Genomic DNA, 27,902 nt, shown 5'->3' with positions numbered 1-27,902 from the left:
AACTGTGAAATCAGCAGTCTTTCCCATGATTGCAGTCGTGTGACTGAACCTGACTGAGAGATTGAGGGTAATTATATTGCAGAAATAGACATGAAATATTCTATTCTGAAATACGTTTTTTCTCTTTTTTGTCAATTATCAATCAACAAAAATCAACAAATGCTTGTAACATTTTAGTTTACATGTAATGAGTCTACAACATATACAGCTTTCACTCTCTGAAATAACTGACAAAAAATATTGAACTTTTCCATCATATTCTAATTTTTTGAGATGCACCTGTAGATTCCTCTCCTGCATGTTCACTCTCAATCATCTTGTCAACTTCTTTGCATGTAGATCTACAAGATTCATCTGCTGCACATCTTGAAGATTCATTAAACTGTTACTTTTTACTCTACTCCTGTTTTCATGTTTTGAGTTTCAGCATTTAGGTCCAGCTTCTCTGTCTGCTAAACTTAACACAAATTGAATCATGGGAACTGTCGGCTGGATTGTATGGGTCAAAAGTCAGGGTATTTTGGCCTGCGCTGCATCAGCTTTGAGCATTTATTCAAACATCTCTCTCATGAATCCCTGAACGTTATGATATTAAATCAGTGGAGTACTTTTCTAGAATCACACACACACACACACACACACACACACACACACACACACACACACACGTACCAGTGCAGTATTGTTTTTTCATGTTGTTCATTCTGACATGCTCATTGAGAGCAATTTGAGTTTTAGTATGCTGATTGTGGCCAATTGGAAGAGCCAAGATTTCTGCCACCATTGCTTGGAGCAATGACCAAGCCTGCTTTGTTGTGAAGAATTGAAGACCTACTGTTTCAAATATTACTGCAAATGTCAACAGTAAATGTGCCACTGTCATTACTCTACTGTCTGTATGTACAGAGCAGGAATGAAAGCTTGACAGGTAGCAACAGGAACTAAGGAGAGCGAGGCTTAGCGAATGGTCAGTTTTTAATATTTATTCTCCTGCTTCATTCAGTCCAAATCAAATATAACTCTTTGATCAAACTCTAAAATAACTACAGTTAAAAAACAGCATTTGGCGCAAATGTCCTTTGTTTAAAAGCTTGATTTGACAAAGATGCATTTAGTAGGTTTTACTTGTCAGTTTTGATGCCAGTGATAATACTGCAAAGTAATTTGTCATGATATCCTCAGTCCTGTAGCTGCAGTGTTGGTGTGTTGCTACAGGATATCAGGAGAAGGGAGCTGTGTGTGTACATAGACAGAATTACAGTAATAACAGCTTGTTCACTAACTGTGTATTTCCACTTGTCCAAATGCGTTATGTTGTAGAGTTTAACCCACCAAACAAGTGAAGTCAAAATATCTGTTCGTCCTCTTTCTATCCACTACATGTTTCACTATAGTGCAGGTTGAATTCTGCACTAAGTTACACCTCAGAGCTAAATTCAGTAGGAGGGAGCTCCTCACTGACAGAATATTTACAGCATGGAGGAAGCTCTGCGCTTCTGGCTGCTGCTGCCTTCAACTGTGAGGGAGATGACTAAAAACTGCTGGCAGTAACTGCAGGTTGTGTCCATGCTATGAGATCTGAAGGGGGAGTCCCTCTCTCCCCTCCCACTCTCCCTCTCTCTTTCTCTCTCTCTCTCTCCCACCCCCTATCTCTCTGTCTCTCTCGCTCTGTCTCTCTGTCTCTCTCTCTCTCTCTCTCCCACCCTCTCCCACTCTCTTACCCTCCCTCCTACTCTCTCTCTCTCTCTCTCTCTCTCTCTCTCTCTCTCTCTCTCTCTCTCTCTCTCTCAGCTCAGCATCTTTAGTCTTACGATGCATAAATCCACCAGTCTGATGCTCCACAGAGGCACCATCCAGTCCATCTGAGCCATTTGTGGAACGGATTTGAGTCACTGCTCCTGCGAGAGGTGAGTCATTCTTTATCTCTGTCTCACCACTCATGATGGATTCAAAAGACATCTTTGCATTTTTACATTCATTTTTGTCAAATCTGTCACTTGTAAAATAGTTGGTATGTTGGACATCATCATACTTGATTATTATTTTTAATAATGAGGTGTCTCTGTGATATTTGCATGTTAACTTCGTGTTTGTCTGTGCTACAAAGTACAGAGTTCAGAGTGAAATACATTATATTCAGGGTTACATCTTGCAGCTGCATGATTTTGGATGTTTTTGTGATTGGATGAAATTTTCTCCTTTTTGTTGGAAGCATCTTTGTGAAGACAAACTATGAATACATACAGTAAACTTAAAAATTATATTTTTATCATATGAATTTTATTAGAAACTTATAAATCCCCAAAACAACTGTTGTGGATTATGGACATCCACCTGCTCATCTTTAACTCCGCATCCTAACCAACACTGCTCACACACAGTACATGAAACAGTTGGATAGTTAACATGAGGTATAAAACTGTTTTAACAGCTTTTGTCTTTAATGCACTCAAAGCTCTGCAGCATGTGTGGCCAAAATGAAAAACTGCAAGAGACTTGAACCTGGTATGTCATCCTTCAAGCAACTTTGTCACAAGCACTGTCCTGATGTCTGCCATGAGAAATTGTTACATCCATTGATTCTATCTGCCGTGGCTATGATTTGTGGTGAAAATGTGTGGGATTGATTTCACTGCACAGATAGAGCCTCCCTATGAACTGCCCTGCTACTTCAAACACAGAGAGGTGCACAGTCTCATGGCATCCTGCCAGATGTGCATTTGCTTCAGCTGAACACATCCAATGTATGGCAGAGACCTACTGTAAGTTTGTCAACATAGAGCTGTCTGTTAGCTGGTGGCAGTAAAAGCATATTTTATGTCAGCACTGTGTGTCACACTGCGTGGCACAAATGAGCGACACTCACCGAAAGCTGAGAGACGACATTAGCATGACGAAAACTTAATAGCTGCCACCTGCACTGTGCAGGACATGCTCTGCTTGTTCTAATTGTTGCTGAAACCATTGTTAGAAGAAAATATCATTTTGTCACAAAGTCACCACAGTCAGCCTCACTCAGTGTGAGACATTTTTTGAGAGAGAGCTTTTTACTGACCTGAATCTGGGTCTTGATAAACACATCTCCTGCTGGGGGAACAAAAACTCACCTCCGCGTACATTTCTTTTCAGTGCTATTTTTTTGGTTTGCATAATAACAAGCTCACGTCGTCTTCTCTGCGTGTTTCTCTCTGCAGAGGGAGAGATGTGTGGCGAGCCACTTTATTAAAGCTTGTGTAAACAGTGTCTGGATTTAACAGAACACAACTGGAAAAACACTGCGCAGTAATACATGCATGTAGCACACAGAGAGGCATCAGTTCTAAATTTGGGTCCCTAGCAATGACTGTTTGGTAACTCTCCCTCCATGCGCTCTGGGTGTATTACATCATTTTGGCCAATTGTGAAAATCAGTGAGCAGCGCAGCTTTATGGCAAGATGGGATTTTTGTTATTTTTGCATTAATGTGAGGAGTCTAGTGGCTTTGAAGACAGTGATAGAATAGCTTTGGATCCCTGTCTGAAAAGGCTGTCTGACGGCAACGTAAAGTGGTGAAAATATTGTAAATATAGCACACACTTGAATTGATTTTGATTTTTTATGGCGGGTCTTTTATTAGGTGGCTAAAATAAGTTTTGATGGTGCCTCCACCCACAACAATACATTGCTCAGCTTCCGTTTCAGTGTGGGTGTGCTGACTGCCATTTCCTGCAGGTAATACACTGACTATGGATAACCACCTCACACAATCCCACTTCAAAAAACCCAAACTAATCTTTTAATTTGTCAGGTATTCATTTCAGTGGATTAGCCAGAAACAGACATTACCATGTGGTTTAACAATTGGGTTTCAAGAAAATGTACTATATCAAAATATATGTCAATAGTGCAAAGTGCATAAATTGCATCCATATAGTACACTCCTTGTCCCCTGTAAATAGTAATAGTCACACTCACATCAAAAGACTGACTGTGATAATGTTCATAATCTACATGTCATATACCTACAAGTGTATAAATCAATATATGTGCCAACCACCAACAGCTGATTAGCATTTGACTTGCTGTGACCACAAGCCAAGAAAGGCTTGATCATGACTTGAATATGATGTTGTTATTTTGGGGGGCGTCTGAGAGAAAAAGAAAATGCCATTAACACCGTGTTTGTGATAGTGTAGCCATGGCAACTGTTGAAGAAGCGGTCATGACCATTGCGTTTTGCTATCATCCATGTCATTGTCATTGGAGTCAGTCGTATCATGAGATCAGCTGCAGATTGAGAACTAATCTTTGTCTGTGCTCAGTTAGTTGTGGTGGATCAGCCTGTGTTGGTGCTGTCTATGCAGATACAAAGGGAGAGCAGGCCCAGTGGCACCAGCTTGCTGTGGTACACCGTGAGCTATTAAACCTAACAGACGAAAGGCATTCGGCGTGGCTGTCCTTTTGTGCATATTGTAGAACATAAATATATGTGTGTGTGTGTATATATATATACACACACACACACACACACACGTATGTACATATACATATATACATATACAGCACAATGTGTGTGTACGTATACATATATGTATATGTATGTATGTATGTGTGTGTGTGTATGTATGTATGTGTGTGTGTGTGTGTGTGTATATATATATACACATACACACACATACACATACACATACACACACACACACACACACACACACACACACACACGTACATATATTCATCAATTAAGCAAAACATTGGTCCCCCTTTTGCTGCCAAAACAGCCCTGACCCATCAAGGCATGGACTCCAATAGACCCCTGGAGGTGTGCTGTAGTATCTGGCACCAAGATGTGAGCAGCAGATCCTTACAGTCCTGTAAAATGCGGTGGCCTCCATGGATCTAACTTTTTTTGTCCAGCACATCCCACAGATGCTCGATTGGATTGAGATCTGGGGAATTTGGACACCAAGTCAACACCTCAATTCATTGTTGTGCTCCTCAAACCATTCCTGAACCATTTTTAGTTTGTTACATGGTGCATTATCCTGCTGAAAGAGGTCACAGCCATCAGGAAATAAAGTTTCCATGAAAGGGTGTACATGGTCTGCAACAATGCTTAGGTAGGTGGTATGTGTCGAAGTAACATCCACATGGATGGCAGGACCCAAGATTTCCCACCAGAACATTGCTCAAAACATTGCACTGCCTCCGCCTGCTTGCCCTCTTCCCATAGTGCATCCTGGTGCCATGTGTTCCCTTGGTAAGCAATACACATGCACCCCGCCATCCACGTGATGCAAAAGAAAACTTGATTCATCAGACCAGGCCGCCTTCTTCCATTGCTCCATGGTCCAGTTCTGATGCTCACATGCCCATTGCTGCTGTTTTCGGTGGTGGACAGGGGTCAGCATGGGCACCCTGACTGGTCTGCAGCTATGCAGGCCCATACACAACAAACTGCGATGCACTGTGTATTCTGACGCCTTTCTATCAGAACCAGCATTAACTTTTTTGGCAGTTTGAGCAACAGTAGCTCTTGTTGGATCGGACCACATGGGCCAGCCTTTCCTCCTCACGTGCATCAATGAGCCTTGCCTGGCCATGACCCTGTCACTGGTTCACCACGGTTCCTTCCTTGGACCACTTTTGATAGATGGTCTGACCCAGACATCTAGCCATCACAATTTGGCCCTTGTCAAACTTGCTCAAATCCTTACTCTTGCCTGTGCAGTGTACGTGTTGATGACATCAATGGAGCATTTGAGAAGACTGTGACTAGTTCACATCAATATATTGATAGATAAAGAAGTGGAGCACCAACCTTGTCACCATATTGGACATTGCTTACCTTGACAGGCAGTTGGATGCATGATATTACGCGAGCCAAGAATACATCTTGCCAGGTTCAAACCATAGCTTTTCAGACCAATCAGCATCCTACACGGAACTACTGGCACTTACGGGCGTGGATTAGGTGTAACAACAGAACAACTGTTCACTGGAAATCAACAATGGCAGCTCTGAAAGTGATTAGCGTAGATGCTACTATAACAAGAGCATTTTTTCATTGAAAGCTGAAAAAATAAAAGCACTGAAAGTATTTCTCAACGGAAACAATGTTTTTGCTCTTCTCCCAAATGGCTTCAGCAAGAGTCTTACTACATCATATGTTTTGTTGTTCTGATTGGTTGAAGTTATCCCATGATAGATGGTGATAAACAGATCATTCAATCACCTGCCAAGTAGGCATATTGCTGTTTTAGCCTGCCCTTTTTCAAACAGCTTCCAAGGATCACTTCTCACATGGTTCTGTGTAACAAATCACCTGGCCCAACAGGTTGGAATATTAGCACAGTAGCAAAACTATTTTAGCCAGGAAGCTAATGCTAACACAGTGAGTGAGTTCACACTATGCTGTAGAAGTTCACAGACACCATATGCCTCTATCTTCAAAGCATTATTTTAACTCTCTAGTGCTTGTCCTCATGAAGGTCCATAACAGATATAACACTTGGACTTTATTGTTCCTGACATTTTGTTCTCTTGTTTTTTAATGTCTCCTTTCTCACAATGTCAAACAATAGTAAACTAAAAAGTTCCAAGTGGCGTAGCTAGGTGACTTTTTTAGCGTTAGCTTGCTGGCTAATTAAGCCATTTCACACAAGAGTGAGTGCTGCTGCACTGAGTATCAGCAGAGCTGTGATTCGTTCAGAGGCAGGAGGCGACAGGTCTGGTGCCAGAGATAACAGTTCTACATACACCATTTATTTAAAGAGTGAACAGTATTAAGTGACAACACATTATGATTTGTTTGTTTATTTAAACATTTATTTCACAAATAGTTCCACAAATGGACTGGGACTGGACTGTTGCCAAGCAACACGTTTCCCTGCACACTGGCTTGCTACTTTGTGTAGGGCTCCATGTTACTGCGGGCCAGCTACTTTCTATCACATGCATTTATCTGTATGATTTCATTCACTGTGCAACCAGTGTACTAGTACTCTGCTGACACTTACTTTGGCGGCATGTGTATTCCAATGACTTAACAGCTTTATCAGACAGTACGTTGCTCCATCATTTGCTGCTCTTAATGGATTGTCTCTAGTAACTTTTCAGCGAGCTTTCAGACGTGCAAGGCAAAACGTTCTTTGTTTATATCTTTTATGTTCCATTACTCATTATGAATTACAATTCACATCATAATGTCTGTACGTTTATATAAAGGATCTTACCTATGCCCACTCATTGTCACGATCTCCCTCTCTGCTTGAATTCCCCATCAGACAGCTTCTGTATGGCAGTGGCTCTCAGACTGTGTTTGGTCTAAGATGTGTGTGTCCTGCCTCTGCACATCCTCCTAACGCCTGTGACAGCTGGTTTACTCCCTGCTGTCACAGATATATCAGACGCTGCTGGTGGCAGCTGTTATCTTCCTGGGCTGCAGATAGAGGGGCTTCGAGAGATCCAACTGAGCAGAAGGGATTTCCTTGCTCCTCATGCAAAGCACTCCTCTGATTTTCTCTGTCTCTCTCTAGTAGATCTTCATATTTTTTTGTTTCCTCATTGAATGTCATGGTGAAATACTTTGCTCCATTCTCACCAAGCTTTAGGATGAATGAGTCCGGTTTGAGGTCCCAATTCCCCTCTCTTCCTCTGCATCCAAAACGCAACCAAATACTGTACCAGATCTCACTCTGTAAACCTTTTGGATTGTCTAGACTTCAGGTAAAATTTGGAGGATGATGTGTTGTTTTGTCTTTAACTGCTTGTCTAATCTTCTTTACAACACCTTTGAAAACAAGCATTATTAGCTGATATGAATTCTGGGTCCTACATTAAATTCCACCAACAGCTAACCGGAGGCTCGTTGGCGAAATGATTTAAACCAGCTGAAGCCCAAAGTAGCTACTGATGCTGTGAAGCTTACCTTTAGTTGTCCAGAGGGATCCGTAAAACTGCCTTAGTAAGACTGTATTGAGCCCAGTCTTCTTAACGGACTGAATATCTACATTTATATCTAAGTCTGGAAGCAGTTCAAAGCCCATGCTGTTTGATAAAGACAAGGCACTTTCATGACATTGTTATATCATGAGAAGGAGCACTCAGGATATGTAACAGTGGTTAACCAACAACACCCTGACAACTGCAGATCACACAGACAACTGCTAGATGATTTACTCTTTGTAGTTGTGTTTCACTGTGGTGGACTATATGCAAAGAGTGCAGGCTCACATGTTGCTGTTTTGATGTGATTAACATTTCCACGTGATTAGATTTAATTACATTTGTTGCACGATGCATAATTGATTTTGTCCTGAATATGAATGAATAATGTAGAAAACATCTAAAGGTACATAAACTTCCACCTGAGGGAAGCCTGTTCTCAATTGTTTTTATTTCCATTTCATGTCAGGAATATTGAAATAACCTTCAACCCCAAAATATGTTCAGAAATATAATGGCTGTCCATGCATTCTATTCTATCCCAAAATGCAAGCCTTTCCATTCACATAAGGTCTGCATGTGTGGGCTGTTAACATAAGCTCTTATATCCAAATAAGCTTTATTTGGTTTCATATTTCCTTCTAGAATCATTTCCATGGTGGAATTTTGAAGAGACAATCATTAGCAGTCAGCAAAGAAGCTTCAAGATGTCTCTCTTGATGTTGTGATGAAGGCAGTGTGGGTTGTGCTTTCTGTTTTGTGACAATGGCACAAGATCCCTGTCAATAGTTGACCCCCTGGGACTGTCTTTGCAGAGGGGAGGGGTGGACCGGAGGAAAAACAAAAGTGAAAGACAGGAGGACAAACTAGAACGAATAGCCGTGGATGCAGGGGTGCCTATGTACAGGGTTCACACAGGGAGCGAATCATCAGAGCAGCTGAATTCACAAGGGAGAAGTGATTATAGCACCTGAACACAAACTCAGTCACACAATCACAAAAATTGCTCCTTAAAGGACTAGAAACTGTGAGTGGGGGGGAGTTACTGCAAGAGTGCAGGGTGGTTAGGCATGTTATTATGCACTGATTATAAGGGAAAGCATAATTTATACAGTACTTACATCTTCACATCACATGCTGCACGTGGCTCACATTTTCAAACAGTAACACAAGTCAGGTCACAGCAGCAAACACATATTTGCATGTAAACAGTGCAGCAGAGCACAGGTGGCTACTACCTGCACATGAATGGAATGTGGAGTTTATCATGATGTGTTTTTGGTTTTTAAACAGATGAAAGCTCCTCCAGGCGTTCCCCCTTTTGTTAATGAGTCACTCTGGGCCAAGGATGTTGACTCCTCAGGAAATGTAAAAATGCCCACTGATTGGTTTTCAAGTAGTTTGAGGCTTTCATTAAAATTGAAAGCCCTTTCTTCTGCAGCCTGATGCAACATTTAAGACAAAACAGGAAATCCAATGTTGGTTTGTTAAAGATTAAGGAAAAAAGACAGGAATGATGCTGTATTAAGTCATGTGAAAGCAAAATCTTACTGGAAGGGATAAAAAAAAGCAGTCCATTTAAGAGAAAATGGTCCGTGTCTGTCTTCTTTTGAGTTGAGGTCAGTTTGTCATATTAGGACTTCAAAGAGTGGGCTTCATTGTGTCATTGCTTGCTTTCTGCTCCTGTACTTTGCATTTGTTATATCATCTAAGCATGGATGGATTATAAAATAAAGAACAACAAAGCCATTCTATAGAAAAAAGGGGCTCTGACTAAGGGGTCCTCTGACTTCTTAGACCCCTGAAATCAAGGGCTGCCTTCTATCACAGAGCTCCCCTCAGGCCTGTTCTGTGATACATGCATATAGAAATTCTCATCCAGTGCTGTTGCACCAATTTCTCTCTGCTGTGTTCATAGCTCTCTCTCAAGCTGACGGGTTGTCTTTGATATGATGTTTTGAAGGATATCTTGAAAGGTTAAAAAACGGAACTGAAAGGAGATGCACTGATTAAAATCCCACTTGTTTCATGAGGGCTAAACAAGTCTGCTGTGCCTATTGGCCAAAACTTTGAACAAATTTTGAGTTAATCCTTTTAATCAAAGAGAAATTCAGGTTGTCCCTGAATCCACACAGAAGCAGCTGCTCTCACTTTTTCATAGCATCTTGGGCTTGATGTCACGCAGGTATGTAATGCATTAGGAACCACTGCAAAATGTCTTTTTAATTTTAGTTTTTCTTCTTCATTTTGACAGAAAGTATCAAATGATTGTTATGTCTGTGCTTGTTGTTTGAAATGTTAGATCTCAAGCACCTTGCATGCAATGCCAATGCTGTGTGTGTGGGTTTGACAGATGGTCAATAACGTTCTCTCCTGCTATCATGCAGGATCCAATATGGGAAACATCTACAAGCAGGCACTTATCAGTCATTGCAACTGGCTGGAGAGATCTTATTAACATTTCTGGATATTTGGAATGAATATCGTATGATACTGATACGAATAGATCATAAACTGATGTGAGAAAATGTAAACTGTTAATACTCTCTGAAAAGACTCACCATATAAAATAAATAATTGAAACTAAATTGCTCCAGCCACTGGTATTTGAATGACAATGGCACTTTGAGTTTAAATGTAATGAAACTGTAAATAGTTCCAGCATGAATTATACTTTTTAGCCACAGTAATTGCTTCTCGTGTTTGAACAGCTTAAGATACCTGCTGTGTCAATTAGTTCTGGAAAAATTAATTTTAATTATGTTGATATCATTCATATTTCCTGCAAGTGTTGTCTTCATAGTGAATACAAGAGAGCAATAAAATGTCTTAACTACTCAAACATAACTGGCATGGCTTTTTCATCTGGCCCTGCAGCAGCAAGGTTAATTATGGCAACTGCTAAACTCATAATGTCATTTTGTAATGGGATTTGGATAATGGCATTCTGAGACGAGACAGACTGCAGTCCACACAGGCATTTTGTGGCCACAGTGGAGAATTAAGTCTATTGCTTAGCGTTGTTTAAATGCTTTTCTTTTGTCCTCAGTGTGTTTGTGTGCCTCTTTATCCAGTCAATGTCTTTACATTGCTTTTATCAGCGTTTGGCAGCAGCTTTCATCCCGTTAACGCCTCATATACCACATGACTCTGTGGAATTTCTGAGATAGAGTGAAAGACTTTATATTAGCTCTGTCCAAATGTATAAGCAATGCAAACAGTGTCATTTGGCATAACTGGAGGGTTCATCAACCAGGTCATGAGTTGAGATGAGAAACAGGGGAGGCACTTGTCTACAGGGAAGACTTAAAGCTACTCTGTCAGGTCTCATCACGTCTCATCAGCTGAGGCCAGGATCCGAACACTGAGATGTTTATGTCCCATTCCCCTGCTGTTTGAGTGTCATGTCAGACCCTGCGTCTCTTCTCTTCCATAACCAAAGGGTTTGTTCACAACAAACTTCAACTCCCTTTCATTTTGTCTTCCGCTGAGACTAATCCCCCTGACATGTAGGTCATCTTTGATGATTTTGACTATTTGTATCATTTTATGCATTTCTATCATTTTTATTTCCCCAGAAACTCCTCATTTTAACAACAGACCACTGCTGACAAAACTCAACCAGCGTAATCCATTGCAACAGTCTGACTAATTTTAGGCTGAGTGATTTGTATCGTCAGTTAACATGAAAATCAATCAATATCAACTTAAAAAGGGGAACATATGTCGCAGAAGCCGCCAAGAGAGGTGTAATATATAGTAAATATGTAGCTACCACCAGCAATAGGTTATCTTAGTTCAAAATATAGAATAAAAGCAAGGGAAAATACCACGCCTGATTCTACGTAACAAAATGATCTTCCTAGTACCTCTCAAGCACAATAATTAACACATTACATCAAGACATTACAGTGTTAATGGAAGGTTTTCAGGTTTTTCAGGTTATGTCCAGACTCATCTTAAAATGGATTTGTTTCCTTCTCATCAGTCTACACACAATGTACCACAGTGACAAAGCAAAAACAGGTTTTTGGGGTGTTTTGTAAATCTATTAAAAGTGAACTGACTGAAATACATTTCATTTACATTTAGTTCTTGGTTAATGCACCTTTGGCAGCAGTGACAGCTTCAAGTCTTCTTGGAAATGATCCTGCAAGCTTGGCACGCCTTTGTTTTGGAGGTTTCTTCCATTCTTCCCAGCAGAAACCTTAAAGCTTAACCAGGTTGGATGGGAGTATCGCTGCACTGCCATTCTAAAGATCTCTCCAGAGATGCACTGTTGGGTTCAGGTCTGGACTCTGGCTGGGTCGCTCCAGGACTTTCAGAGTTTTCCCACAGCCGCTCCTATGCCTTCTTGGCCCCATGCTTTTGTTCGTTGTTGAAATATAAACCTTCGCCCCCGTCTGAGAGCCTGAGCACTCAAAAAGAAATCTGATGGATTAACATGGAAAAAACATATGCAATGGTTGCACATATTAAAATCACGTTTACTGAATAGGAATTATTCATGCTGAGTACACCACACTCTTACTTGTTAAACTTGTTAAAGATGACCTTTCATGTCAACTTAAAGATCTTTTATTGTGTTCAGTAAATTCATTCACTGTCAGCTGAAGAAACATGATTTCTTTTCTTTATGTATTGTATACACAGTGTTTTCATGTTCAGTCAACCTAATGTGCTCAAGCTGTTCTCACACCATTGAGTTATAAAGCTCTGACATGCTTTATTTATCAGTTCTACATTTAGAATGTATGGAATCTCATTTCTCAAGTATTTTGTATGTTATTATACATGGTCTTGCAATGTCTTTTGCATATAAAATCAACAGTTAATGACACAGTAATGCAGTGCAAACTTACTTCCTGTCATTTTATTATGTCACTGGACTGTTAAATGTCTCTCTTGATAAAAACACTTTAATCAAAGGCACTTTGGGTCCCGGAGGCTCGTGTTAAAATGTGTCAAAAGCAGTCAGTAAAGCAGGACAATATCAGGAGAGAAAAGTTAACATCGTCATTGACAACTTACTGCAGTGCTTTAAAGTGGACTCGAGATCAGGACTTAGTCTGCCTCACCATCTTGACCTCGAGGACAGTCCCAGTGTCTGCTGGTTTATACACTGGCACCCCTGTCTTTGATAACTTAAGAGAGCATCTCAATCTGTGACTGGTTTGATGCGTTTGAATTGTCTTCACTGTGTACAACGAATCCTGTGACTGGTGGGGGTGGGGGGTGGGGGGGGGGGGGGTTGTAAACTTCACATGCCTCGGGGTAAATGAATTCTTGAATTCTTTAAGACTGACATTGTTTCACTCTATCCTGGCTAGTCTCCCAGTCTCTGTTGCAGAAAAACATGTACAGCCTGATTCCACTGACGCCATATTTGCCTCTATGAGGTGATGCTAAAGTGAGGACCTTCATCCCTGATTGCTCAGTTTGGCTGGGCAGTCAGATCTGGTGGTTCCAAGTTCTCTCATTTGAAAATGATGGTGGCTTGCCTGCTGTTGGCCATTTTCATTGCTGCAGAAATGTTCATGCATCCTTTCCCAGATTTGTGCCTTCACACAATCCTGTCTCACAGGTCTGTGCATAATTCTGTCGACCTCATGGCTTATTTTTCACACAGCATCAATTGTCAGACCTTATATAGACTGATTATGTCCAGTGTAGAAGCATCTCAAGGACCACTGATAGAGGTAGAATGCACCAGAGCTCTATTATGAGAGTCATGACAAAACATTATTTTTGATAAATGTACAAAACACTCATAAAAGCTGTTTTTGTTTTGACCTTGCGTAGTATTGTGCATAGATTGATGAGAAAAACTAAATGTAATCCATTTTAAGATGAATTTGAAACATAACAAAATGTGAATCCTGAAAGTTTTCACATAATGAACCTAATGTCTGACCTTGGTAGCTGTTTTCCTTTGCAGCCTGTTGGAAAAATGATGTCCACAATAGAGCAGCAGTGATCTGCACCAAAGCCACAGCAGGCATGAATGCGTCTAATGGGTCCTCCTACCAAGAGGACGTTATGCTCAGTAACTCCACCTGGGCTTACTCCTACAATCACCAAAACTACACCCTCTCAACGCCGCTGCTACCAGACAAGACCAGCACTTCCAAACCTGCAGCATGCGAGCAGGTCCACATTGCTGTAGAGGTATGTACAATATGGTACTGAACACCAAAATGCATACTAACTACCATTCTGTTTATAAATACTCTATTGTGCTCTACTGCTCTCTGTCATGTTCTGCAACATGCAATTCACCTCTCACTATTACTACACTATTCTACTTAACCTCTTACCATCATACTATACTCCACTGGTTCCCAACCTTTTTTTGACGTGAGATCGGATTCATTTTAATATGAATAATTGTACTAAAAGTCCCAAGGAGGTAACATGCTCCAGTATTTCTCGGAATAAGCAAAAAAATTTGAGAGCAGCCTGAAAAAATTAACAAGTTTTATTGTTTGAATGGGAGCCATACTTTACCCGATTTTTGACCACCCTACTATTGCACTGCTCTGATTACACTGCATTCTACTGTCCTCAGGTCTTTCTGATCCTGGGTATCATCTCACTGCTGGAGAACATACTGGTCATCACAGCCATAGTAAAGAACAAGAACCTCCACTCACCCATGTACTTCTTCGTCTGCAGGTGAATAGTTGACACAACATAAGATGGAATAGAACAATGGAATAGGGCCCTTCCCCTGTGTTTGTCCAGACTGTAGGATTAGCAAAGTAGTTTACTCAACTCAAAGCATCATTCTTCAGTGTTTATCCTCCACAATTATGTAACACATCCAGGCCCAGATTGGGACCCCAGGGCAAAAATGAGCTGTGGGCTCCTAGTGAACTACCTGTTTCTCCCAGTCTTTAAGCACTGTGTATGTAATACTGTAATTTGATTAACTACAAGCTAATTTAAGATTATGCACCATGTAAGAACAACATAAAGTGAAATAATAAAGGCCTTAAAGGTAGATTCTAACTTGTGCCCATTTGGAGCATAAGTAATTAAGACTTGTAAAAGTGTAATGTTTACTAGCAGCATGTTAACATGCAATGTTATTGTCAGCATATTAGCATGCCGACAGTAGCATTTAGCTCAAAGCACTGCTGCGTGTAGGTACAGCCTCACAGAGCTGCTGTCATGGCTGTCAACTTGCTAGTGAGCAAAATGTGAACAGAACTGTGGGGGCTTTGCTAACTGGTTGATTCTTGGACTAACCTGTGTTGATTTGTGAAAGGAATAGAGCTGCATGGATTGTTGAAAGAAAGAAAAACAGAAAGAAAGAAAAAAAACGGGGGATGTTGGTTTCCTAAAAAATGGGATCTTTATTTATTATAGGAAACCCGAGTTAGCAACAAATTTCAGTCGTGGAGGCAACACATTCTGAAGTAAAAAATCATATATATGTAAACTTGTTGTAAGGGAAATACTCCATGTTGATCATTGAGAGTTGCTAATTGTCTGGAGAATTACAGACTCGGTGTGATGAATCAGGTCTGTTTAATACATACAGCATGGAGGAAAGACTCATGCAGAGTGTTCTCTGCAGATCTCCACAATGTCTTGGCTTTTATACTGTCCAGCAACAAAACGACAACTGGTTGTCACATGCACCTGGTGTTGGTAAATACCTCCCCCAAAACAATGACCATGTGAGGAGCACACTAATCCTTTTTTAGGTTTTTATACTATACCATAAACTCCTCAGGCACAACACATTTCACCCTAAACTGCCCCCTCATCCTATTTCCCTCATCAAATGTCCTTTTGTCCCTCACCTTAGGGAGAAAGGGCCACAAAAACTTGTACAATTCATAGACTGATTCTTGGGATTAGTAAGTCATCTAATTCCTACAATGTATGTGTCAGAGTGTGTTGTTTTTTTGCATTATAAAGATTTGTGTTGGACCACTTTTAATTAACTTTCTTATTTTGCTGTTGTGAAAGTGTCAAGGTGATGATTGAAGAGTTTGTTTTTATGTGTGGATGTGGAGCTTAAAACCAACTCTTCATGCACATTTAGAACAGCAGACAACTTGAATGAAAGCATCACTTATTTTCTTCACATTCAGAAATAGGCCCACTTTGCCTGAGGTGGCACATCTTGAGCTTGAATCAACCTCCTCTTGGGCCCTGCTCGACCATGCATGGAAATCTGATTTTTGATCCTCATTGATTTGGCTTTGGTTTTGCTATGCTGGATGCCTGTGATGACGCAACCCTCCCCATTTATCTGATTGAACCACCAACCCTGTGATCAGTAGATGTCTTGCTCTACCTCCTGAACCACAGTCTGCCTTTAAACTTGTCATAACACACTTTTTAATTAAACATGCAAGGTCTGTCTCCTTATCCTTTCCCCCTACAAAAACATCTCACAGTATGTTGCCAGAGGAGAAACATCAATGAAACTGATTGCATGTACATATAAAGGAGATGATTGAAGCGCCAGCGAGTTACAAAAGAGCATGACATTCTTTTCATTTCATTATCTTGTGTACTGCTCAGAGTGAGTTCATAGAATCAAGACATTACTGCTCAGTTTTCACAATACCAAAAACTTGACTTCATTTGAATCTGAGCCTTGTGACTTGAAAGACTATTCCCCACCTCAGAAGCAAAGTAAACAAGTCTGAGTTGATGCCAGAAGCGTGTTCAGAGACAGAGCAGACATTCAGGTTGAACTTTTGATATGGTTTTGAAAGATAGTCACCTCGCTACAGACTGATGGAGATGGTTACTGTGGGATGAAAGCATTCTTTTATTTGTATCATAAAGGGTGAGCTTGCATGACCCAAAAGCAGAACAGTAGACAGATTAGTGCAAGCAGTTTATTAGTGACGGTACAAAATGTTCAGAATGTGCAAGTGAATGGAGCTTGAGCGATTTGGGCTGGCATACGAATGCAGAGAGAGTTTGGCTGACTTACGACTGGAGATCCAGGTGGAGAATGGCTTGGAGGTTTCAAGGCAGAGGAGACAACACAGATGTGAGGTCAGGAGCAAAGAGCACGGAGTAGATTAGCAAGAACAAAAACAGGAGCCGAGACAAAGTACCACATTGGACAACTGATGATCTGGTGAATACTTGATTGAATGAGTGAAGTAGATGACTGTGTTTTGAGTTCAGACATGGAGAGTTGGACGCACTCTCATGACCAGGGCAGTTTTAGTTTCACTGCTGATGGGTATATGACAGAGTCAATCTCAAACAGACCGAGTTAACAGGGAGATAACTTTCTAGCATCAATCTTTAATGGAATATTAACTTTCTGACCTGGGTGGTACAATGGAGCAGGGATCTGATGTTTGTTGGCATATGTTTTGTTCTAATCCACAAAGTAGGGCTGCATGGCTGTTCTTGCACCTGACAACAACAGCATAGGTGATGTCATACTGATAGGACAGCAATCTCCCCCTCCTGTCTGGTTAACAGTGGTGGTTGGTACTCAGCCACGCCCACCTGCCCAATCACCTGAGCGTATGCCTGAGACTCATCATTCATCAGTGCAGTGCTCTCGCCCATTGGGAAAGTGTTCTTCGCTCTCATGCAAGACTCATTTACCATTGGACTGCCTTCTCTATTTCTATTTGATGAACCTTGGGTGTGCAGGTGGGCTGGCAGCAGGAAGGGAGCAGTTGAATCACGCCCAGTTCAGCTCAGGCACAGACACACTGACAGGGAGACAGAGAACACACACAAAACTCAAGGGGAAACTAGAGAAGCACAAAGAAACAGGCAGGAGGGTACTCTCAATCCTGACAATTCGATCTAATGGGAAACTGCTAAATATCCATTTACATAGTTATTGTTAGCCACGCTAGGAGTGAGGTTCTATAGGTAGTGTATGACATCACTGGTTAGTCAGTCTATTACATGGGTTCAGAGTAAAAACTGTTAATATGTATTTGACGAATTTGAACAAAATTTCAATGTATCATGTATTTAGCTGTTAGCGCTGATTATCAAATGTTGGCATTCTAAAAGAGATGGTGATGGTGGTGACATGGTGGTGCACTGCAAAAAGACTCAAGATTCCTGCCTAGCAGCCTATGGCCTATCTGCATGGACTCTTCTTGTGTGGACATCAGTAGTGGAGGAAGAATTCAGATCTTTTACTTAAGTAAAAGTACTAATACCACACTGTCAAAATACTGTCAAAAAAAAAAAAAAAAAAAAGGAAATACTGCTAAAAGGTCTAAGTATTTATGTATAATCAGGAAAATGTACTTAAAGTCTTAAAAGTAATAGATATGTCCCCTCTGACTGTTGCTATTATATTTTATATTGTTAGATTATTATGTGCATCAATATAAAAGCGGGATTTTACTGTTGTCCTTGGTTGAGATGGAGCTCATTTTGAACTGGTTTGTATAGGACTGTAACTAATGATTATTTTCAGAATGGATGAATCTGCTGATTATTTTCTCCATGACTTGAGAAATGCTGTAACAATTAAACAGAGCCCAAAGTGACACCTTCACAATGCTTGACTTGTCCAACCATCAGTTTGAACCTTAAAATCATATCAAATCAAAATATCAAACCACTTGTTTGGGCCCAGATGTTTAGGACTCGTGTCTTGACTTTTCTGTCAAGAAAAGGGTGAAATAATATCTGGGACTCACTTCTGCCTGCTGGTTTCTCAAAAAGAGAATAATAATTGTTGTAGATTGCCTAATGGACCTTCAGTAGTCAAATTATTTAATTGTTGTTTTCTACTCTGACGAGTATGTCATCATGCAGGACAAGGTCTAGCACAGCTGCTCTGTGGGCTCCTGGGTTCGTGGGGAGAAAGCACATAAACAGAAACATGTTGTTGTAAGTGTGCCATGGATGAACAGGGATTGAACCCAAATGCAGATCAAATGGCAGAGCTGGTGCAATTCAATAAATTTATTGAGAAAGATGACAACAAACAAAGACTTTCAGGAAAGTGCGGCAGGTGAGGGTCAAAACCAAAGTAAAAAGTCCAATGCGGTAAACCAAATAAAAAAAAGGGAACAGTAGTCCAAAAATTGAGAAAACCAGTAAAGTCCACTTAAAACATAGCAAAAGCTGAATATGGCAAAGAAAATCCACAACAAAGGGAGTCCAGCAATGAAAAAACAAGTCCAAAATCACAGAATCACTGGGGAAACACTTACAATAATAGAAGCATTTGACACAAAAGATACAAAGATGAAGTGACTCAGGGAAACACACAGACTTAAATGCACTGGGAGGAAGATTAATGAAGGACAGGTGACACAAATCAAACAATCACAAGGACGGGGAAACACAGGAAGTAATGCAAAAGCTGACAGGAGGAAAACTTTCAACATAAAACAGGAAATAACAAATCCAAACAAACCAGATCATGACACATATACAGATTTGTGAATTTATGATCAAAGCTTAACCTAATTTGTTTGGTTGTTGCAGTCTAGCAGTAGCGGACATGCTGGTGAGTGTGTCCAATGCCTGGGAGACCATCATCATTTACCTCCTCAACAACAGACAGCTGGTGGTGGAGGACCACTTCATCAGGCAGATGGACAACGTGTTTGACTCCATGATCTGCATCTCTGTCGTTGCGTCAATGTGTAGCCTGCTGGCCATCGCTGTGGACAGGTAATGATGGAGGGAGTTGTGTATGGACTGACACAAGCACTTTCGTCTGTCGGAAATCCATTTCAGTACACAGATGCACACTCTTGTGCTTGTTACTTACTATTCCTCCAGGAGAAGCAAATTTAAAGCTTTTTAATGAAACTGACTTTTTAAGTAAATGCACTCACAATACTTAGTGTGCATAAAAACATAACTCTGTTTTATTCTGAAACAAGGTGCGAGGTCACTCTTTTTCAGCTAATGAAAATGTTGCATGTTAACAGTAACTCACATAAGGTTGTCTAACAACAGAAGCATCATGTAATTAGTTAAGAACAGCAACATCCTGGTGCCCGCAATAACAATTTTTTCAGGTCTCCCAGTTTCCTAATATTGGGCTAGAACAGAATTCTTGTATGATAATAATTTATTAAGAAAGGTCCTGGAAAGGACAGTGTAATTTGGTTTGAAGTACAGAGAAAGGGAAGGCAATGTTCAGTGATGTTCTTTCAGTTAATTCCAGTGAATGAATACTGTAGCAAAACATTCTGATGTTAAAGTGACCATCTTTGAGCCAGTGCACAGCAGGTCAGCAGAACTTGCAAAAATGTACAAGGGCGTAACGGTTGGTTTAGGACCCAATTGCAGTACCACCAGAACACAGAAGTTGCTTTCACTGACTTTGATCTTGAGAGTGACACAAACAGGTAAGCCATAGTACTTAGCAATGTTCCGTTCTGAACTGTTGTCTCTCAGAGTATAAGGTGTGGCAAGATCAATGTTCTGTTCGGAACTATTGAGAGTTTTTTTTAAATGTTTGGCAAACCAAACATCTAACAGTCACTGACAGGCAGAGATCCAGGAAGTGCAGGACGAAACTTTGAGTCAGATACTGAAAGCAGAGGTGTTTACTAGAGAACCGAAGATCAGGTGAAGTCAAAGGCAAGCAGAGAATACCATGTCCTCTTCATCTTCAGCTGGGTGGGTGGAGGGGGTCTGAAGAAGGGATTCATCCTCATCAGAGTCAGACCCTTCCTCTTCCAAGGACAGCTCCTCTTTCTTCGAGGTGTCAGATGAAGGTGCCACAGTGGTTATCAGGTGGTTGCTCTCAAGAGGTGTAGAAGTCATAGATGGCTGTTCAGGCTGCTGCTGGTGGAACCCAGAGATGAGCTGGGGGTCGAGGATGTGGTGAGCAGGAACCCAGAACCTGGAACCTGTATGCACACTGGAATGGTGACAGTACCATGGCGGAACTGGTCAGAGTATTGGCCCCAAGCAGACTGCAGAACTCTCTCCAGAAGACAGATGTAAATTGGGGGCCTCGATCAGACACCACGTCGACTGGCAGACCATGGAGGCGGAAGACATGGAGCAGAACCAGTTTGGCGGTTTCTTTGGGCAGCTTGGTCAGGGGCATGAGGTGAGTCATCTTAATGAACTGGTCCACCACAGTCAAGATAATTGTGTTCCCTTGAGACGGTTGAAGGTCAGTGACGAAGTCCAGGGAGATGTGAGACCATGGGTGATGAGGTCCAGGGAGATGTGAGACCATGGGTGATGAGGAACCGGGAGAGGTTGTAGGAATCCAACAGGGGAGTGTTGACATGGCTTGTGCCAGTGGCACACTGGGCAGGCATTGATGATGTGATTCCATACTTGGAAGGGTGTCTTATTTCTCTCCGGCCAGTGCCGCCACTTCTCCAGGGCTATTATGACCGCCAGTAGCTCCCGGTTGCCGATGTCATAGTTCTTCTCAACTGAGGACAGTCATTGTGAGAGGAAGAGGCAGGGGTGGAGCTTCTGGTCTGTGGCTAAGCATGGGGGCAGGACAGCTCCAACTCCTACTACATCAGATGGTCCACCTCCACAATGAACCGATGGTCAGGGTTGGGCAGCTGGAGGATGGGAGCAGATGTGAACCGGGAGTTGAAAGTCTGGGAGGCCTCTTCCACCACCATGGACCACTGAAAAGCCACTTTGGAGGATGTGAGAGGACTACGTAAGGGGAGCAGTTATGGAGTTACAATTGCGGACAATAAAATGTCTGTAGAAGTTTGCAAACCCCAGGAACTGCTGCAGATGCCTGATGGTGTCGGCAACGGAAGCGGTTTAACATATCACATCATTAACCAGGGCCTAGAACACAACCAGGGATTAGTAAGTCCAAACGGCATCACCAGGTATTCATAGTGGCCTGTGGGAGTGTTGAAGGCTCAGAATATGAACCAGGAGATAGGCATTGCGAAGGTCTGGCTTTGTGAAGATGGTGGCCTCCTAGAGAAGCTCTAAGGTGGAGGAGGTAAGGGGAAGTGGGTAGCGGTTCTTGTTGGCGATGTCATTGAGACCCCAGTAGTTGATGCAAGGCCTCAGAGTCCCGTCCTTATTACCCACAAAGAAAAACCTTGGTCCAGCAGGCGAACTTGAAGGGCGGATGATGGCGGCCACCAGAGAGTCATTTATGTAAGTCTCCATGACCTCTGTCAGGAGCTGACAGCAATTACAGCTGTCTCTTGGGTGGAGATGGGCCAGGCTGCAGGTCAATGGTACAGTAATAAGGGCGGTGAGGAGGCAGAGAGGTGGACTTTGCCTTACTGAAAACCTCCCAGTTGTCATGGCACTCTGGCGGAACTGCTGACAGGTCAAGAATGAAGCTAGTAGGGGAATGCTGTGGGACTGTGGTTTCTTTTGAGGTGGACTTGGTGACATGAAGCACTCCATCCAAGGATGACCCCCGTAGTCCAGTCAATGTGGGGGTTATGACGATGTAACCAGGGGTACCTCAGGATGAGAGGGATGCGAAGTGATCTCAGGATATGGAACTGGATGGTCTCGTGGTGGTTTCCAGACAGCAGGACGTGAACAGTTGTGATCTGGTGGGTTACAGTTCCTAGCAGGTAGCGATTGAGTGCACTGGCAGAGATGGATCTTGAGAATGACCTGATCTATCACCAGCTGGCAAGCAAGCTCCTCATCCATGATGCTAGCATCTGACCCAGAGTATATGAAAATTGGCAGAGTGTGAGAGCCTTCTGGGAGGAGGGGCTTGGACTGAATATGTAGATCCACTTTGTTGGCCAGTTCAGTCACTCCATCCAACGACGAAGGCAGTTCATAGGATGCCAGTTCATCTTTATGTACTCGGCCAGTCTGTGTAAAAGGGCATCATGAAGGGCGACTTGATTTCCAGTCACTCTGGTGTGCCTTTGCGCTGAAGTCAATAGAGTAGTCCACCACACACACACACACACACACACACACACACACACACACACACACACACACACACATTCAGTAGTCACTGAAAGGCAGGGATCCAGGAAGTGCAGGACAACACACTGAGTGAGATGATGAAAGCAGAGGTGTTCAGTAGATCAGGCAAAGTCAAAGGCAGGCAAGTCCAGTGACGAGAGATCAGTCCGAATATGAATGCTGTGAGAGCAGCTTAAATACTTGACTGATTGGGAATGAATCAGAAAGTGAGTGATCAGGTGTGTGGGGAGATGAGCGTGGCTGGCAGGGAAGTGAGAGTGGAAAAGTATTGACAGTACAGGTGAACAGATGAAACAACAAGACAGCAGGAGACTGGAAGGTACTGTGACACAAGTGGTCTTTCTGTCTGGTTTTACATTTCAGGCAAATATGCAATTCAGCAAACACAAAGTGTATAAATGAACAAATAAATGAACATCTACCTGGGTTTAAATGGATCTCATTCAGTTTTTCCAGTCTTTAATATTTTAGGAATTCTTTTACCGGAATTAGTCAGGAAATCACAATGTAACTGTGTAACTACCAAATTATTTCCTGTTTCTTCCTGGCAGTCCATACACATGAAGTTTCATTTACTCCTCATTAAGAGAACTATTCAGCTTGTGGAAACTGTTGTCAAATGTCCTCTGTGACTCTGAAAGAGCTTTGTCACATCTGAGAAAATAACCTGATGATTACTTATTCTGAAAAACCAGGTGTTTACCAGGAAATGATGCCATAATGAGAGATGCGGTTGAGTTGTTATGAAAATGTAGGATCCACTGTTTAGAGTTTGCCCCATACTAGCAAGTAAAATTCAGAATATCTTGACCTCTGCTGCTTCAATTTCAACCATTCTATTTTTTTTTTCAAAGGTCTGTGGCATCATTGGTTTGTGCAAATTTTCAGTTGCTAGTAAAAGTTGCTAGAAAATCATAGATTACTTCAGAAATCAACATTTGTTATTATCTACAGGTATGTCACTATCTTCTATGCACTGAGGTATCACAACATCATGACAGTGAGGAGAGCTGGCTGCATCATCGGAGGAATCTGGACATTTTGCACAGGCTGCGGCATCGTCTTCATCATCTACTCAGACACCACCCCTGTCATCATCTGCCTGGTCTCCATGTTTTTCGCCATGCTGCTCATTATGGCCTCCCTCTACAGCCACATGTTCATGCTGGCACGTTCACATGTCAAGCGCATTGCCGCCCTGCCCGGCTACAACTCCATTCACCAGCGGGCCAGCATGAAGGGGGCTATCACACTGACCATCCTGCTCGGGATCTTCATCGTCTGCTGGGCTCCCTTCTTCCTCCACCTGATCCTGATGATCTCCTGTCCGCGGAACCTCTATTGCGTATGCTTCATGTCCCACTTCAACATGTACCTCATCCTCATCATGTGCAACTCTGTGATTGACCCACTGATCTATGCCTTCAGGAGTCAGGAGATGAGGAAGACTTTTAAAGAAATCATCTGTTGTTACAGCCTGAGAAACGCTTGCACCAACATCTGTGCTCTGACGGGTAAGTGTTGAGAGACACAGACCAATGACAGGAAGGGTAGGATAAACTGACTGGAGCTGACACTGGAGCATAACCATGATATTTTATCAAAATACACTGTTTGAGAACTGGTTCATTGCACTTCTCAGCGACACAGTATATAATCAAGCACATTCTCATCTTATGTCCAGTATGAACTGCAAAGATCACCCATGTAAAAGTGGCTAATTTATTAGGTACTCTCTGAACACACAGGGAGGACCATTTGAAATCATGATTGATCTGAAAGTGCATCACACTCTGTTCATTCTAGCTGACATATCTTTTATCCTTCTGCTTTGACACTTCTTTGAATCAGTGAGCTGTTATCCCTTGGCTCACAGGATTTTTCTTTTTCACATTAGTACACCTTTAATGCTGCTGACATATATTTGCTTTCATCTAGACTAGATGATGGGTACTCTATATACCTAGTGTTGCTTGGAGCAGCGGTTGTGGTCCTCCCTGAAAATCAACACTACAAAGTCAACAACAATAACTGGGCAATGTTTTGAAGGGCACCTAATGGGGCTTGTTTTTATTACCCATATTTATATGAAGTCTCTTCCTTTTTGTGCTTTACAGTAAAGGGGAACTCCACTGATTTTACACATTAAAGTTTGTTTACAGGTGTTGGGGAGTGCTACTAAGTATGTGATATGATTATGTGATGAAAATTGTATAAAGCCTTTTGTGGTTCCAAAGGTCTGATAAATTACGTCAAGTGATGTCACTTGTCACTTGTGTCAGCTGGGTGTGTGGAATTACAAAGCCGTGATCTTACCAGACTTCTGTAGCCTGCTCCTCATCTCTGCTTGAGGCTAGCGGCTCCAGGCTACATTAGCCACTACTACTGCTGCACAGTCAAATCTCTGCGTAAACTGTTGACAGAGTTACATTGTGGGTTATATAAGCACTGGGTTTTGACAAGGAAAATGAATACTTGGAATAAAAATAACAATATCTCTGGTTCTGCTGCATTGATTTTAATACTTTGTATTCTAAACTGTCCACCGTGAGTTTGACAGTGTTAATTGATGGAGTATGCTTACTTCTTTAACTATACATTAATAGTTTAGTCTCCACCTCATTGTCAATACATTTAGTAACCTGTTGTTGTGTAAAATCTCAAGTTCTCAAGGAAGATCATTTCTGTTCTGATCTGTCTAGTGGATATGATTTTTCTACAAGTGCACAGGAAGTATGCCACAAAGTGTATAAACTTAAGAGACAAACTCACAAGAAAAGCAGCAGTATTAGAACAACTGCATCAGGTTGCATTCAGACAGACAACAGCACTTTGTGCGAAAACGTAATTTAAATTTGGCCACAGGGTTGACCCTTTTGGTGGTGGCATTATCACAGAGGGATCTGGCAAAACATGCAGGTTCATCGATCAAAAAAGCTGAACCTTTTGAACTTTTCAGAGTAAAATTCTTCCGTATCATATGACTTCAGAATCCTTCCCGGACTATATATATCATTGTCTCATTATCTAACCTGAAGCAGCATACCCTCACCAACACAGCCCACTGCATTTTTTAACACAGGGCTGTTTTCAGTCTAAAAGCCCATTTAGCTGTTTGTGCAAATTGATAAAAAAAAAAACAAAAAAACAAAAAAACAGGTTTATTCAACTATGAACTGGTGGTGGTTTCAAATTATCCCCATTTCACTTCAGGAAAAAAAGCAGAAGTAGTTTGGCATTATTTGTGACACATTAGCTATTAAGGAGGAGGTGGAATGTTCAGTATGGTCGAGTTTCCGCTGTTTCCCATTTTCTACCAGCAGTCAATGTTGGTCACTTGTAACCATGACCACAGTCTGTTCTGCCAACATGAAGTTAGTCTTTAAGTCTGAACTTAACCCAAATTGAGGCAGATATTACTGTACTGCCAATTAGAGCATCAGATGATAAAATGCTCTCACATGTCATTTTGAAAGACAATGACAAACTTCCTTGTCATTTAATACAGAGGACATTGCAGTCATCTACATGAGTGCATTGTTAAAAAGCAAGTGTATATAAACACTCTAAACAAGGAAGTACCACAAAGGCAATCACATGTTTAATGAAACAGAGGAAAGGGAGCACAACACCAATTTCACACTCTGTCAAAGGGTTTTAAACTGATATTCAATCCAACTACATAAAGTTAGGATTCACTTTTGAGCAGATCATAATCCTCCTAATATACTTAATAGACAGACTGTTCCTTTGGTGGAATATGTGTTTACACCTCTAGAAACCTCAGAAACCACAAGCTAACACATCCGAGACCATAGATGATTTGTCTATGGCCTCAGATATGTGCACCTTGTTGCTTCTCCCTGCTGCTTCATTACTGCTATAGCTTACAAGCTGCTTCCTCAACTCTGCTAGTGCTCAGTGGCAAAGCCGTTTCTGCTTTGATTAGAATGAATTGAGTCCCTCTCCTGCCTATACCTTCATGTTAATCATAGCTGCTCTACTACAGTGTGCCCCCTATGATCTTTTCAGACTGCCTCTGTGGCCCGGGGTCTGTATAACATGATAGAAATATGCTCTACGGTTATACTTGAAATGTAAAAATGAATGTACAAATAGCTTCACAGTGCTCTCTGTGTGTTAGGGACACCTACCTCCCTACCGAGAAGCTTGACAGAACTTTATCACAACCATCTGCTGAAACTGCTTTTCATGACAAACGTTATGCATCATTTGTTGGTGGTAGACACAAAACATTTGTAACACAGTTATGTTTATTGCAAAAAAGAACAAGCTATTTGTATTATTTGTACAATCAGACTAATCGTAAGATATTTTCTGCATACAGACTGTAAAATAAGAGATGTTTTTGGAGCAAATATAACATCAACAGAGTTATTATTCAGTATTAAAAAGATGTTTCTTCTGAACTGTATTGTAATAGCCTTGCTGTAGCTTCCATTAATGTTTAATATAAGTGCTTTGCAATTATGGAGAAGAGCATATCAATATGCATTCAAATGTACATCATGCTCCTACATAGACAAGTGCTTTTATTAAGACCCACTGATATAAAGTTTTTTTTATTTTTTTTATTTTTATTTGTATTTTTTTTTTGCTTTTCTTCATAGGTTTATTTAATTAAGAGAAACAGTAGTACTATTTTGCTTCTTGTGCATTCACTTCCAACATGACATATCTGTGATTCGTTGTTATTGTTTGTGAAATGCTCAGTTCTTGTTCCCACAGAGACAGCAGCAAAAACACTGACTGTGATATGATGCTGGGCAAAGGTAAAGCCCACATGCTAACTGCATGCTCAGTCCTAGGTTTATGTACAGTGAGACATAGTAATAGCTGTTGGGACATCTTTCATGTTTGTTTATGTTCAAGTGATGGCATGCAAAAACATGAATGTGAGCTTCAATTGAAATGCCTTATGTCACTGTTGGCCGTATTTGAATAAAAATAATCCTTTTATTTATGGTTCTGAATAAAAGCAAAAGGTAAAATGGTGAGCTGCTTTTGTATTATTGTTTGCATCAGTAACTGTTTTAACACCGTGGTCCTGCGAGTGATGG

General features: G+C 41.3%; 1 protein-coding gene across 1 annotated transcript; it reads left to right on the top strand.

Moving 5' to 3' along the window:
* Positions 1-1,790: 1,790 nt before the first annotated feature.
* Positions 1,791-27,839, top strand: LOC143324847 (melanocortin receptor 5-like). The gene is made up of 5 exons (XM_076737611.1): positions 1,791-1,907; positions 13,865-14,094; positions 14,495-14,601; positions 19,384-19,572; positions 23,776-27,839. The coding sequence occupies exons 2-5, from the start codon at positions 13,927-13,929 to the stop codon at positions 24,344-24,346; spliced, it is 1,035 nt and encodes a 344-aa protein (XP_076593726.1). The 5' UTR covers positions 1,791-1,907; positions 13,865-13,926; the 3' UTR covers positions 24,347-27,839.
* Positions 27,840-27,902: the final 63 nt, after the last annotated feature.

The sequence above is a fragment of the Chaetodon auriga genome, chromosome 8 (genome assembly GCF_051107435.1).
Source record: "Chaetodon auriga isolate fChaAug3 chromosome 8, fChaAug3.hap1, whole genome shotgun sequence".
In the NCBI taxonomy this organism is placed as follows: Eukaryota; Metazoa; Chordata; class Actinopteri; order Chaetodontiformes; family Chaetodontidae; genus Chaetodon; species Chaetodon auriga.
Note: the sequence above shows the minus strand (reverse complement) of the source record. Positions and strands in the feature narration are given on the sequence as shown.

Coding starts and splice junctions, on each gene's coding strand:
- LOC143324847 (XM_076737611.1), top strand. CDS start 13,927: ATGAATGCGTCTAATGGGTCCTCCTACCAAGAGGACGTTATGCTCAGT. Junction 14,095..14,494: donor AGGTCCACATTGCTGTAGAG/GTATGTACAATA, acceptor TACTGTCCTCAG/GTCTTTCTGATCCTGGGTAT. Junction 14,602..19,383: donor ATGTACTTCTTCGTCTGCAG/GTGAATAGTTGA, acceptor TGGTTGTTGCAG/TCTAGCAGTAGCGGACATGC.